We start from the raw sequence: 13,203 nt of genomic DNA, 5'->3' as shown, positions 1-13,203 counted from the left end.
GAGCTCAGTCCTCGTCGCTGTCTCATAACTCTCAACTTCCAAATCAAGTGCAAAGTAGTTACTCGTAATTTCCGGCTGTTCTGTATAGTCCTGTGGGTGATGGATGTACTCATAGCTGAGTCTCCGCGTGCCAAGACATGAGTTCCTGCCAGGAGATTCAGGCCACTGAAACCTTCACTTTGTACCACCATCAAACGACCAAACAAAAGATCAGGACAGCAAATCAGACGAGGAAGCGGTATTTTCAGGGTAATTTTCGTTCGTTTCCTGTCTGGGTGCCTGACAAAGGGGAAAAAAGCAAATCAGAACGGACAATACGCATCGTGTCTATCGATTAAACATGTCTGATCCTTCATCGACTCAACCACTTTCTTCACAGGAGCAGCAACAACAACAGCCAGCTCCTTCACAACAGTCACAAACAGAACCATCACAGTCACAAGACCCAGCAACAACTGATCCGCAGAGCAGCAATCCGAACCCGAGCGGATCGGGGGAAAGTGTGCAGGTGAAGACCGAGCAAGATCAGGACGACCTTGCGGGGGATGATATCGACGCCGCGGTGGAGCAGGATATCAATATGAACGTGTCGGGGAATGCTGCGGCTGGCAGCGATGCAGCCGGGCATGCTCCTGACGGGACAGCATCGCTGCCGACGGGAATCGAAGCGCCGGGGAATCCCGTCGCGGCGTTCGCAGGGGCTCCGCCGACTAAGAAGGAAAGCAGTTTGCGGGAGTTTTTGTCGAAGATGGATGAATATGCGCCTATTGTACGTTGGCCTTGTCTTTCTCCTCCATCTGATTTGGTTTCGAATATATGACGCTGATTCTGGTTTTTCTGTTTAGATCCCTGATGCCGTTACGGCTCATTACCTGACAGTTGCTGGTCTTCCGCCACCGGGTAACGGGCCGAATCAGACTCCGCCACATCTCGCACGCCTGCTGGCGCTGGCAACGCAGAAGTTCATCGCAGACATCGCGGCCGATGCGTACCAGTACTCCCGGATTCGGGCGTCCAACAGCTCCAACGCGAACAACCCGATGGGTGGGCTCAGTGCCGCAACGGCGCTCAACATGCCCGGTACGGGCGCCGGCGGCCCCGGTGGTGGCGAGACAGGCAAGGGCAAGGCAAACACCACATTGGGAGTCCAGCGACCCGGATATGGCGGTGGAGGACAGGGAGGCTCCGGTCAAGGCCGCACCGTGCTCACAATGGAAGATCTCGGGATGGCCGTTGCGGAGTATGGTGTTAGCGTCAAGCGGGGAGAGTTTTACCGGTGATGGATCCTTCTTTCATTTGATGATACAGCTGCTTTTCTATTGCTATGCTCTTTCTACGGATGGTCGGACTGGCTGGCGCAGGGCTCTTTCCGTTTTATGTATCATATCATACACATCTGGGATAATTGGCGTTGAGGATGCGAAACGAACAAATTTTATCCAACAATATCAACAAAGATATAATGTACAGACAGAATGAACCACCCAACACCATTCCCAGTCTCTCCCAGTGTATTTTCGAGAAATCATGCCCGATTACTTGTTCTTCGTCTGCTTGTACGTAAACCGCTTTCTCGTCCTACACCATAATAACCCATCAGCATACCACCCCGGAAGCCTTTTTCTCGAAGGGAAGGAAAAACATACGGGACAAACTCCCCCAACTTCCTACCAACCATCTCCTCTGTTATCGTGATTTCCTGATAATCCTTCCCATTATGCACGGCGAACCGCAGCCCGACGAAATTCGGCAGGATCGTTGCCGCGCGTGCCTGTGTGCGGATTGCAGGAGTACCCGGCGGAGGGGGGATTTGGCGGGGGAGTGGGAGACTGTATATTCAGTGAAATTTCGTAGTTAGTTTGAGAGAATGTTCCTTTTGATGCGTATCTCGAAGTTTTCTGAGGTAAGACGTACGGGACGATGTTGGGTCCTGGTGTTGTGGTTAGTCAATTGCGTTTATCAACCATTGATGGGTTGTGTGATTCTGGCTTGGATTGCAAAATAGCTTACCTTTCCACACGGACCGTTTTAGAAGAACTCTTGTTGGATGCATGGTGTCTGCTGGTCTGTCTGTCCGTCGTTGTCGTAAGAGAAAGTTGCTGCTCAAATGCCGTCGTCGATAAGCCGATTACATAATCACGCAACTAGCTAACAAACTAGCCTCAGATGCCAGTTGACTTCAGCCTCAATGCATATGCATAGTATCTATTGGAAACCTAGCCTACATGAGTTCTATTACAGTCATAGATCCCCGAGCTGCCAGCACTCGGCTATCCATCTCTAGATAATTCCTCCATGATCCTGAGTAGATTCCGCACGCCCATCAGCACGTTCTCGTCCGGGCCCTGGCCGGGAGTCCAGCGCGCATGTGCAAAGTCAATCAACCGTAGGTCGTGAACCTTGATAACAGGTTCGTCATCATCATCGTCATCCTCAATGTCGCCAATCTCGCCGATCGTCTGGGGATCGATCTGGATGTTCACTGGTCCGTTACCGTCACCAGTTGACAGAGTGCCGCCTGGTGTGAGACCCGGTATGGGGATACCGTCGTCTTCTTCCTCCTCTTCCTCTTCTTCCTCTTCGTCTTTGCTTGCCTGTTCCTGTTTCCGCTCTTTTCTCTTCTTTTCTTCCTCTAGGGCTGCCTCCAGTGCGTCAGGGTCGCCTTCGTAAATGATTAACACGCTGGATGAATACATCCGGCTCTCTTCCGTCTCCAGGACGTGCTGTACGGCGCGCAGCTCCTCCACCAACCGCGATGCAATCAGCTTGGACCGGTCGACTTTCCCCATCTTGGCTCCGGCCAGAAAGGTCCTCAGGCCTTCCTTCACGTTGTCCGCCGTGAATGTCCGCCCGTACCATTTGTCGTAACGCCGGTAGCCATTCTTCTCAACTACCTCACCCTGCGGCCGCTCGCAGCCTTCATGTCGTGTGAGGTATGGATTGGTGAACTCAGTCGGCTCGGCCGCACCATCGCCAACCCAGACTTTCATTCCCGCAATACGGAAACCGAGTGTCGAGCTCGTGGTCTCTTTGGAAACGGCATCCAGCTTAGCTCGCTTGGCCGGCGGCGCGTCGTCGGCCCACAGACGAGCTCCTAGCTTGATATCCAGAACATTCGGCCGCTTGAAGCCATCTGCGACGTTCTCCAGCACAATGGAGATTCCTGTTTCCAACTTTTTACCCCCGGAGGGTGTCCAAGAGGCTTCATCGGAGGCGGGAGTGGCAGGGGTCTGCGTCGCAGATTGCGGCGCGGACGTGGACGACGACTCTTGGGATTGAACTGCAATGGCGCCTTGTTGTTGAGCGGCAGCAAGGGAGATCTGCTGCTGCTGGGTATCGCCGGACGACAACGTGCCAAACCATTGTGGCATGAATGCCCTGAACTTGGGATGGTATACGCTCGATTCATAGAACTCCACCTCCTGGGTGGTACATGGCTTGGCTATGAGCGTACCCGATTGGTGACAGAGAAGCCCATCACTAGAGACGAGGCGCGTCATTAGCCATGTCGCGAAAAGAAAAAAAAAAATAATTATGGACGAGATCAAATAAACTCACTGTCCAGCAGCGGCATGTGCAAAGTCATCCTTGAAACTGCTGGTGTCCAAAACCGGGCCTTTGTGACTATCCGATTTTGCCGGCAGCGTCATTTTCTCTCCAAGCAAAATCACGAATGGGCCATTTAACCTGAGAGCCTAAGAAAGCTATGACGACATGGTGTAGGTCGAAGAACGAAGCAAAACAAAAGCCGACTCGGACTTGAGATCGTGGGGAGTTATTTTTTTTTAAAAAATAGTGCGATGTGACCACCGGATGGGAGGAGTCGGGGGTATGCGGCACTGGTCGTCAAGCCATGCCCAGTCGCAAACACGATGGAGTTGTTGGCCGTTCGGGATGCTGATTGCTGGCCGCCAGCAACGGCGGTCAGCCAGCCTAATTTCACTGGTCTGACTCCGACTGGGGAAACCTCGGAACCGGCAGTGGGGAGCCGAATTGCGCATTCATAATCAGATCCGTGTCACGTGATTATAATCTAGCTGGATTAGGATTGGTCCGGTGGTTAGGGACACCCTAGGGCGAGCTGCAGGATGGCTGGCCCCTAACTTCCTCTCCATTTATGGAGGCCAACGAGTAACCTGTTTCCGCAGCGTCCTTCACAAGTCACAACTGCTGACTGGATCGCTAGATGCATGTCTCGAAATGTGCCGAAGCCACTCGCTCAAGGAGAAACGACTACTAAATTTAACTACCTCTGCTCGTACAGTTGAATTTGTATTGAAGCGCCTCTGCCCCGAAATACTTGATTCGTACAACGGTCATCACGTGACTTGGTGTACCGACTGCTCCGTACCGAGCCCTTGTCGAAAACTTACCACAGTTACAGTTTCGTAGTGCATTGAACACGCTGTTCAGGATACGAAACTGCCAGCTGGGAGCAAAGACTGCAGCTCAGCAAGCAGTTGCGACGGAACCCCAGTCTAATAACCCCCCCCCGGGGCAATGCTTGCATTCCGCCCACCAAGAGACGAAGGCAACCGGGCTTTCGAACAATATGAATGAAGGAGTACCTATAACTGGTTGTCATAGGCTTGCTCCCTTGGCCCTTTTAGCATATGCCAATTAATCTGAAAATCCGTAGATGTCCCCCTAGCTAGATTCTCTAACTCGCGTAGTCCAGGCTGTGTGTCGAAATTCCGAGGTCTAACCACGCGTTCCCTTGGTAACAGCTCTTTCAGTCCGAATACCAAGCTTGGAGGCCCGAAGTTGGGGTGACGACAGTCGACACCTTCATGCACCAAAATCCATAGCCAAACCCCTCTAATTGAAGGGTTCTTTAATACAGTAATGGCCAATTGAGTCTAGAAATGACAGTGAAACGAGATTTCAGATCGTAGAAGTTATATTACATCTTTGCGGAGGTACCGTACAGTTAAAAACATCAATCATTCATAACCAGGCAGTGTACAGTCTAGGAGTCACTGAACAGACACAATCGCCTTGCAATGAACTCAAACCATAGCGAATGGCCGAACACCCAACAAATGCCCATCCATGCAGTAAGACCAGTCCTTGGTATCATGCCATCAAAAATCAAACATCAAAGTACAGGAACTCCCAAGCCATGCAAAACGCTCCAGGCGCACAAAAGTCACTCCCTCTAAAGAAAACGACCGTTTCCTCCCATCTATGCAACCCAAGATGCAGAAAACACAAACATGCCAAATTCCACGCGCGACAACAATGAAATAAATCAAGCCAAAGAGAAATGACAGTCAAAGAAAATACAAGGAAACAGGCCCTCACTGAACTCACTCATACCGCTTCCACTCCTCGTCGTTCAGCCGCAAATCGACATCCCGCGGATATCCCATATTCCCCTCGCGCAGTAGCTGCAACTTCCTCTCGCGCCAGCGATTCTCCGCCTCGTAGCGCCTTAGCGCCACGGTTTTTAGCATGCGGAAGTCGTCGTTGAGGACGGCCTCGCGGAACCGGGCGCGCATGCGAGGCGAGTAGAGCTGGCAGCTAGCCTCGCGGCAGCGGTTCGGCGCCGAGCCCGGGAGAAGGCGCGCCGAGCGGGAGACCATGCGCGCGATGGGCTTGTGGGCGGCGGCCAGCGGGCGGACCACATCGTCGTAACAGTCCTCGCAGATGGAGAACTCGGGCAGTTCCGGGATGTAGTGCCAGGTGCTGAGGATGAGGCGGTCGCGGCGGCAGTCACGCAGGCGGCACTTTCGCCGCACGTAGTCTACAAAGCGGCTGTAGTCCGGCGTGGTGGGCCGCCCGTTGCGCTGACACTCGTTGGCGGCGGCGTCAAGCAGATCCAGGTACTGCACGAAGCGTGGACTCTCGGTTGACAGATCGCAGACGCGCTCCGTCTTCCCCGGCTGCCGGCGGAAGATGTGCTCGATAGGCGGCATCAGGATCCGAATATTGCGCACGCATGCGCCGCATGCGGCAAATTTGGACACGTTTTCGCCCGTCTCTGGGTCAATGATGCGGTACCATGTCCGGATCACGCTGCGACGTCCATAGCATGGGCTTGTGCCAGATGGCGGCTTGGTGATTTCATACAACATGTCCAAGTGGTTGTAACCCTTCTTGATGGTCTGGATCCAGGCCAGCCTCGTCCAGGGCTCACTCAGCGAGCAGCGAATGGGGACTTCCGCCGGATGGCGAAGGCTAGGAATGAACAGGTCCCTGAAACGCGAGTTGCCAATTTGGTTCATGCACCCCGGGCAAATGTTCAAGTGAGTCAGGCCTTTGATGGTGTACCAGTCCTGGAAGCCAGCCACGGGAATGGACCGCTGGCACGGCCGAAGAAGGAGTCCTTCCGGGATGGCGGGTTGTTTGGGAGGGGCCTGCTGTCTGTGCAACCTGGATTGAGAGGAACGGGGGCTACGGTCCGCGGGCTTTGTATCCTCGGCAAATGTCACTGCGCGACGGCCGCGCTTACGGATCCGTGAACCAGAACTCTCATCCGGAGAAGTGGAAGAACGCAGCTTGCTACCTCGGCTTATGGGCATCCCATCGGAATAACACTCACCGCCGGCATCATCAGTCAATCCTCCATAGGAAAAGAGCTTGGAGCTTCCAGACAGTGAGCTCTTCAATTCCGGTAGCTCTCCGTCTGAGGGTGACTTGACTGAGCTGGGACGCGACTCCGGGTCGGTCACGGACGGTTGAGGAGCCACATCGGACCGATCGCGGCTGAGTGTCTCGGGAGTCTGGCCAGAGGTCTGGCCGGCAGCTTTTTGTTCTCTGCGCTGTCGTAGCTTCTGTTCAATCAGCTCTGCCACTGTGGGGCGCTTCCGGGATCTGGATGGTTTCCCTACTGTTCCTTCAGGCTGGGGCTTTCCGGGTGAGGGCCGTTCCGACTTGGAGCCGCCGACTGGCGGGAAATCCTGGTTTCCATTGGAAGACTTGGGGTTGTCAACCACGGGGTTTGCGGGGGGCGGGGTGGCTGGGCCCGGGGTGTCCCTTGAGGATGCGCTGGTGAGGGAGGGATTTGATGACTCCGACCGGGGCGGGGGTTCAACAGCCAACAAGACGGGATACTGATCAACAGTACCCCTTTCACAGGCGCCTTCGTAGCCGGGCTTCTCACCGATCAACGACAGGCCGCCTATCTCCCTGGACAAGGATTCCCATTCATCTTCCACCAGAGGCATCGGCGGCCTCCGCGGCTGGGTGTGCCAAAACGACGCCATTGTAGTTCACCTCGAAACCAGCGAGGAGTAAAAACAACGGCCAACAGTAACAACAGCACGCACGCAACTCGCGAGACGGATCGCGATCGTACGTCGGGGATCAAGAGGTCACTGTCGCATTCGAAAATGAAGTCTCAGAATTGTCGTCAGGCAAGACACACATTTCTTTTTTTTTCCTTTGCGGGGTTGAGGAGACGTCCGGAACCTCCTGGAGGCACGCGAGGTACAGTCCTGAGTGGCCAGTGAGGGCGCTGAGGGAGGCGAGCGTAGTGATTTGATCCCGGCGGGAAAACCTCCAGGGGCCAGCCGTATTTATAGTAGAAACACGCCAACGAGAGGCGCAGAAAAGTGTTTTCAGGATGCTTTTCGGATCAGGCATTGGGGTCGAATCAGCCTCTGTTTCGTGAATGGGCTCGCAAGTGGTTGGGCTTCAAGAGCCCAGTGCAAGGCAACCTGCGGGTCCTGAGCACAGCCATATCGATTTGTTCTTTTTCCAAAAATCCCCCCCTGAAAATTCACTACTCTTCAGGCCACTTCAGTATCGAGTTGTCTATGTGAATCATAGTCATGGCGTTTGGGAGGGAGTGCTACATCCATGGACACTTGACACTTGGACAGCAATCGCTCGCAGAAGCGCCCGCCAGCGCGCGAAGTAGATTCAACTTTACCTGAATAGGGAATGCCAAATGTCTGATTACATAACCCAGCCCTAGTCACCTGATTTGCTCCACAAGCGCCAGTAAGCGGGCTTGTTCGCAGTGGTTGTCCTGCTGGGATGCACGGAGCTCGTTTCATCACTCGACGATCAGGCGCGGAAACCCGTCTCACAATCAGACAGGTCGGGCAACGATCGTGGCGAGGCGGGATTAAGCATCCGGGGCTGTTGTCGGAACTAAACACTTCATTGTGGATTCCGAGTCATGAGTGATGCCGATTGACGATCCCAATGTTGGTCGTTTCATGAAACACGGCTGCCTGTGACGAAAGGGAACTTTTGGGTTTTTCTCGAGTTTTCTGTATTCAATTCAGAAAATCAGAGTCTTTTTTTTTAATTTCTTTCCACCGTCTTTTTTCCGGCAGCCAATCAGGCAGAAAAGTCGCCCCTGTGGAATTTCAATTTGGACTGAACACAGCTGGCTTTTGGACCTGTGGTGTTCGCTCTCAGCCCTCCAAGCCTCAATCATCCACAAGAATCTTGGGAATTCTGTACTCCGGACTTTCTGTATACTCCTACATAAGCGCACTGTGGCAAACGGTCCCATTGATCCATTCTTCACCGCTCCTGCATTGTGATCCTGCCTGATGAATTCCTCTTCCCCGGGCGTCGACGCAAGTTAGAATCCACAGGTAGTAGATGCTGCCAACGAAGTTCATGCTTTGAGATCCGATGATGTACGAAATGCAGCCATCGGTCAACCTGTCAGCACATGGCAAGTCATGGATATGGATTGAAGCATACTATCTAACACGTCTGAAGAAGATTGGTGATGTATGCTCCCCGAGTTCATCCCAGGATCGTCCTAGTGGGTAACTTCGATCGATCGGATGATGTCATCCCGCGCGTCACACTGCTGATCGGAGATGTTTAATGATTCTCTAACCGTACGATGCTGGCACAATCGGAGGTAGCTTCAGGAGTACTACTAGAGGACGAACCAGTAACTGTTTTAGAGCCCCAAGAAAAGTTCCTCGGCATCGGGCTTCCGTTTTCTGAGCACTGCATTGGAGCCAGACAATCAGCTCCCAACCTCATCATCATTGCCCTCGCCGGCCGTTCCGTCTTTGTTTCTATCATCCGGATGACCTTCGCCCGCAGACTCAGCTGTCAGGTCCCGAGGATTTCTCCAACCAATCATCAGTTCATTGAAGAGCGACGTGTAGAATGAGCAGTACACCGAGAGAATCTCGTCGAAGAAGTGGACCCCGCAATTCAACTCCCAGATGGTGGTGATGACCTTCATGCCGGGATAGCAGAGCCGTAGCAGTTCCTCCTCGACGAAGAATTCAAACGTTCGCTCACTGGGATCCGGAAGAGTCTCACCTGGACGGAGGTCAATCCGCGGTGCTGACTCGTCGCGGTAACCCCTGGCATGCAGACGGCCAACGACACGCAGGTCGGGCGCGTGCTTGCAATAGAAGTCGCACACGCTGCTGTCGGGCAGTTGCACGGCAATGACTTCAAAGCCGTCCATGTCCTCACCGTCGTCGATACGAGTGGCACGCAGTTCGCCCGCCTCGGATAGGTCGTGGAAGCGAAGTGCCTGCTCGGCTGAACACATGCAAGCCAAGGCAAACTTCATCGTCTTCAGGGCGGTGTCGTGTGCCATTGTTCCGTGCATGTGGGACAGGAGTGTTTGCTCACCTTTAGCCCAGTTCCGATCCGGCTTTCCGTGGGCCTCAAAGTGGTACCCGCCCAGGAGCGTGGAGCATGCCTTGTTGAAGTCGCCTGGGCCCTGTGCCAGCAAGTTCATGTTGGCTACGAGCTGTTTCTCTGCTAGATCACAGGTGGCTCGCGCGGCGTTCAGGTTGTCCTTGTATTCGGGCACCACATCATGATACAGGAGATAATTAAGGAAATTCTTGATTGTCCCTGTGGCCAGCTTGACCATCTCTTCGCCGTCCGGGTTGAAAAAATCGGGGAAATATGACGTTCTGCAAAAATGAGTCAGTCCGTCCGCTAGTATCAGTGAGGTATATCCACGACGGATGAGGCTTCGGAACTCACAGGAATCCCTTGACGACCAAGTCAAAATCAATCGACAGCTTCAGTTTGTCAATGCCAATGTCCGTCTGCGATCGCGCATGGTTGACATTCTCCTTGTCCATTTCCTGCAGCTCTCGCTCGGTGACACCCCCAAAGGTCTTCGGACCAACCTCGACGCCGCCATACACGAGGTAGCGAGCAAACACCTGCATTCGCTCCGTCGTGAGCCGGCGTTTCTGCTGATAGCGAACGAGGGCTTCTTGGATGCGACTATCATTCCAGGTCAATGAGCGTCCATCTACTACGTTCTCGGCCAAGCGAGAAGGGATGTTACTCACAACAATGCCGGACGGCCCCTACGGAATCAGTCAGCCAGAGTTCCCCCTTCTCTCCGTTTGGGCCACAACTCACGTATCGTAAATCTCCTTTTCGTAGAAGTAATCGTCCGGTGTCATGGGCGCATCGACATAGTATTCCTCGAACCCGGTGGGCTTTTTCTACTCCGCCACAAAGATTCTGTGGGTAAGAGCCATACGATATTACCATAAGTTGGTCCTCACCTGAGTCTTCTTCTCCTTTCTGAATGTACGCGACTTTCTCTTTTTCTTCTTCTTGCCCTTCTTCCCCCTGTCTGCTTGTTGCTCAGCTTCCGGCTCCTGCTCCGATTGCTCCCCAACTTCCTTGTGTGTGCACGCTGCGTTATCTGCCTGAGTGGTCTCGATTTGCTCCTCTATGGAGGGCTCTTCAGCCTTAGGTGGATGATCGTCGAGGCTCATCTCTGCTTTCGCTTCGGCGGTAGGCTGGGAGGAGCCCGTCGACGCCATCACTGAAAAAGAGAGAAATTGCGAGGAGTTCGAGAATAGAATGGATAGCAATGTTGTTGGATAGGTTTCGAAGCGGACGAAAGAGGAGACGATAGAGGTTGCCGGATGAAAACAGCGAGAAGGGGCAAACGGAGAGTAACTGTATCAAGAAAGAACTACAATTAAACATACGCAACAGACCGTGAATCTTGTACAGTGAATCATTCCTTTTAATCGGATAGAATATATTCACACCAAATAGACCCAACTGTATGCTGTTGGCAGTGCACTATCCGACTAACCCAATGACCTCACCCGGCCACTTCTTCCCCCATACAAGCGCCTTGGCCGGGATCCTGCCCACCAGCGGCGCCAGAACGCGCAGTCGATTCTTCTCTGCATCCACGTCGGCCACATATATGAAGCCCATGATGCTTGCGTCCCGGATCTCATTCAGCGGCGCGTTCGGCGCGGCATGGGTGATGGCAATCAGAGTGTTCGACAGTTGCGGAATGGGACCCGATGACGGCAGTTTTTGTAGCAGAGTTTCGTCAGCCGTGCCGGAGCTCGGCTCAGTGCTGGGCAGCGGGAAGTCGGCACCAGTGGTGAGGCGAGCGGGGTCATACTCTTCCTCGTCTTCGTCCTCAGCAAGGCTATCCGCGCCGGAAGCGTAGTTGTAGAGCGTCAGTGAGCGGTAGTCGAGTTGCTGTGTATGTGGAGACAGAGTGATACCGTTGCTCGTGGAGCCTGCGGAGAGCGAGTACATGCTTGCGGACGATGAGGACAAGGCATTGCCAAAGAAGTATGTCCGAATTTGCGCGTCCTGTAATGCTTTCATGAAAGCCGCGTCTCGGTCCACACAACCTCCGGACTTAGTGAGTTTGACAACTGAGATCCGCTCGTCAGAGTGCGTCGCCGAGGCACTGGATGTGGGTTTTTGGTCGTAGTTCTTGACCATGGAGCTGTACAAACGCTCTGAACCGACGACGAGAATAACCGATACTGCACTTTGTAAGGGTTCACGCCGCATGGAAAGGATTTGGATGGAAACTTACTCGAAAACTCCGTCACGATATGATTGATTATCTCTAATGCCTTGTCACTCCCTTGTCCCAGAATCCCAGGAGTGTCGACGATGATCCCGGCTTCCCGCGCATCCTCATCCTCAGCCATACGCGCTGTTACCGAAAGTCCAAGACGCGACACAATCGGCTTATACACATTCCCCTCCGCATCTAACGGGCTTTGCATAGGATAAAAGTACACCAGCGGGAGCTTCACAGGCACTGGACTCGGTCCGGACATGGGACTACTTCCCCAGCCTTGTTCCACGTCGATCATCGTTCGGAAGGCCGTCGCAGTCAGAGTGCCCGGCACACTGAGCATGCCCTCCGTGGGATCCAAATTCACCACAATAGGCTGCCGGCCGGATTTCGTCGCATAGCTAGTGAGAATCTTTGCCAGACTGGTCTTTCCAGCATTTTCAGGCCCCAAAATCAAGACGCGAGGACCATCCTTTCCCCCATTCTGCGCCTCCAGCCGCATAGTTTCCAGTGCAAAGTGAACGTTTGCATACTCCGTCATGGGCGTGTCCTCTGCAACATATTCGCTCTGGCACCCACCTGCCCCGTAACCGCGCCCCGTAACTGTGTTTTCGGCACCGTTGGACGTCGCACCGCCAGGCGCGAACCCAGGCGGCAGAGGGGCGGTCTCCCCCGCGGCGACTTCCAGTGTGCAGCCATGCCAGGTATAAATCGCGGCTTTCGTACCGGTAAAGGTGTACGTCTGCGATTGAGCGAGTTCGGTTCCAAAAAGCTCTGCGGTGCCGCTCAGTAACTGTGATTAATCCTCACAGGAAAAAACGCGAGTTAGCCCATTATTGGCCCCAAAGATCCATTTTTTCCATGTCGCTCCGCCACGGGCATGGAGAAGAAATTCAGTGGGACATACCTTCACCCGTACCGTCGCTCCAAAAGCGATTTCAAACCTCCACTCGCTGCCAGGCCGCAAGCTGATCTGGGTTGGCGGTGGCGGCACATATTGGGACTCGGTTGAGGATTCGGTGAGCTCTAAGCCGGGAAGAGACATTGCATGTCTCGAAAATATGTCTCTGCTTTGATCTTGGTCGGAGAGGATTCGGAGTACAGATGTGAGCTTTGGGAACTAGAGATTTGAATGAAAGCAGAGTTCAATTTATTGTCTCCTGGCGAACGATCTGATGCTGTTTGACGCTGACCGTACGAGGAATAGTAGTGCAATGGCCAAGCTGCGTCACAACAGTGCTATCTTATGATTTGACACTGTCCGTACAAAACCCCGAGACTCTCTTTGTATCAATGATCACAACGGCCGGCGAATTCAGACATCTGCGATGCGCCTTGATACAGCTAAAACCATTTCACGTGATGATAAGCTTGTCTATCAGACCGGGATCACGTGAATCAATTGAGTAGTTCCGATAAGATGACCTCCAAAGTAGCATCATTCA

General features: G+C 53.5%; 6 protein-coding genes across 6 annotated transcripts; 1 reads left to right on the top strand and 5 right to left on the bottom strand.

Annotated features, from left to right (window-relative positions):
- Positions 1-340: 340 nt before the first annotated feature.
- Positions 341-1,280, top strand: VTN49DRAFT_7742 (uncharacterized protein; the record flags this gene model as incomplete). Its single annotated transcript, XM_069416045.1, has 2 exons — positions 341-769; positions 846-1,280. 2 exons carry the CDS (start codon positions 341-343, stop codon positions 1,278-1,280), a joined length of 864 nt encoding a protein of 287 aa, XP_069272103.1.
- Positions 1,281-1,535: 255 nt separating this feature from the next.
- Positions 1,536-2,053, bottom strand: VTN49DRAFT_7741 (mitochondrial 37S ribosomal protein uS19m; the record flags this gene model as incomplete). Its single annotated transcript, XM_069416044.1, has 4 exons — positions 1,536-1,578; positions 1,647-1,829; positions 1,915-1,930; positions 2,011-2,053. 4 exons carry the CDS (start codon positions 2,051-2,053, stop codon positions 1,536-1,538), a joined length of 285 nt encoding a protein of 94 aa, XP_069272102.1.
- Positions 2,054-2,270: 217 nt separating this feature from the next.
- Positions 2,271-3,650, bottom strand: VTN49DRAFT_7740 (uncharacterized protein; the record flags this gene model as incomplete). The annotated part of the gene is made up of 2 exons (XM_069416043.1): positions 2,271-3,480; positions 3,559-3,650. 2 exons carry the CDS (start codon positions 3,648-3,650, stop codon positions 2,271-2,273), a joined length of 1,302 nt encoding a protein of 433 aa, XP_069272101.1.
- A 1,659-nt stretch (positions 3,651-5,309) lies between these two features.
- Positions 5,310-7,208, bottom strand: VTN49DRAFT_7739 (uncharacterized protein; the record flags this gene model as incomplete). The annotated part of the gene is made up of 1 exon (XM_069416041.1): positions 5,310-7,208. One exon carries the CDS (start codon positions 7,206-7,208, stop codon positions 5,310-5,312), a length of 1,899 nt encoding a protein of 632 aa, XP_069272100.1.
- A 1,736-nt stretch (positions 7,209-8,944) lies between these two features.
- VTN49DRAFT_7738 (uncharacterized protein) lies at positions 8,945-10,736 on the bottom strand (the record flags this gene model as incomplete). Its single annotated transcript, XM_069416040.1, has 5 exons — positions 8,945-9,860; positions 9,934-10,182; positions 10,251-10,268; positions 10,324-10,409; positions 10,473-10,736. 5 exons carry the CDS (start codon positions 10,734-10,736, stop codon positions 8,945-8,947), a joined length of 1,533 nt encoding a protein of 510 aa, XP_069272099.1.
- A 268-nt stretch (positions 10,737-11,004) lies between these two features.
- Positions 11,005-12,803, bottom strand: VTN49DRAFT_7737 (uncharacterized protein; the record flags this gene model as incomplete). The annotated part of the gene is made up of 3 exons (XM_069416039.1): positions 11,005-11,717; positions 11,771-12,551; positions 12,666-12,803. The coding sequence occupies 3 exons, from the start codon at positions 12,801-12,803 to the stop codon at positions 11,005-11,007; spliced, it is 1,632 nt and encodes a 543-aa protein (XP_069272098.1).
- Positions 12,804-13,203: the final 400 nt, after the last annotated feature.

This window comes from Thermomyces lanuginosus, assembly GCF_041956635.1.
Source record: "Thermomyces lanuginosus strain ATCC 200065 unplaced genomic scaffold VTN49scaffold_7, whole genome shotgun sequence".
Lineage (NCBI taxonomy): Eukaryota > Fungi > Ascomycota > Eurotiomycetes > Eurotiales > Trichocomaceae > Thermomyces > Thermomyces lanuginosus.
The sequence above is the reverse complement of the archived record's forward strand: the minus strand, read 5'-3'. Positions and strand labels throughout refer to the sequence as shown.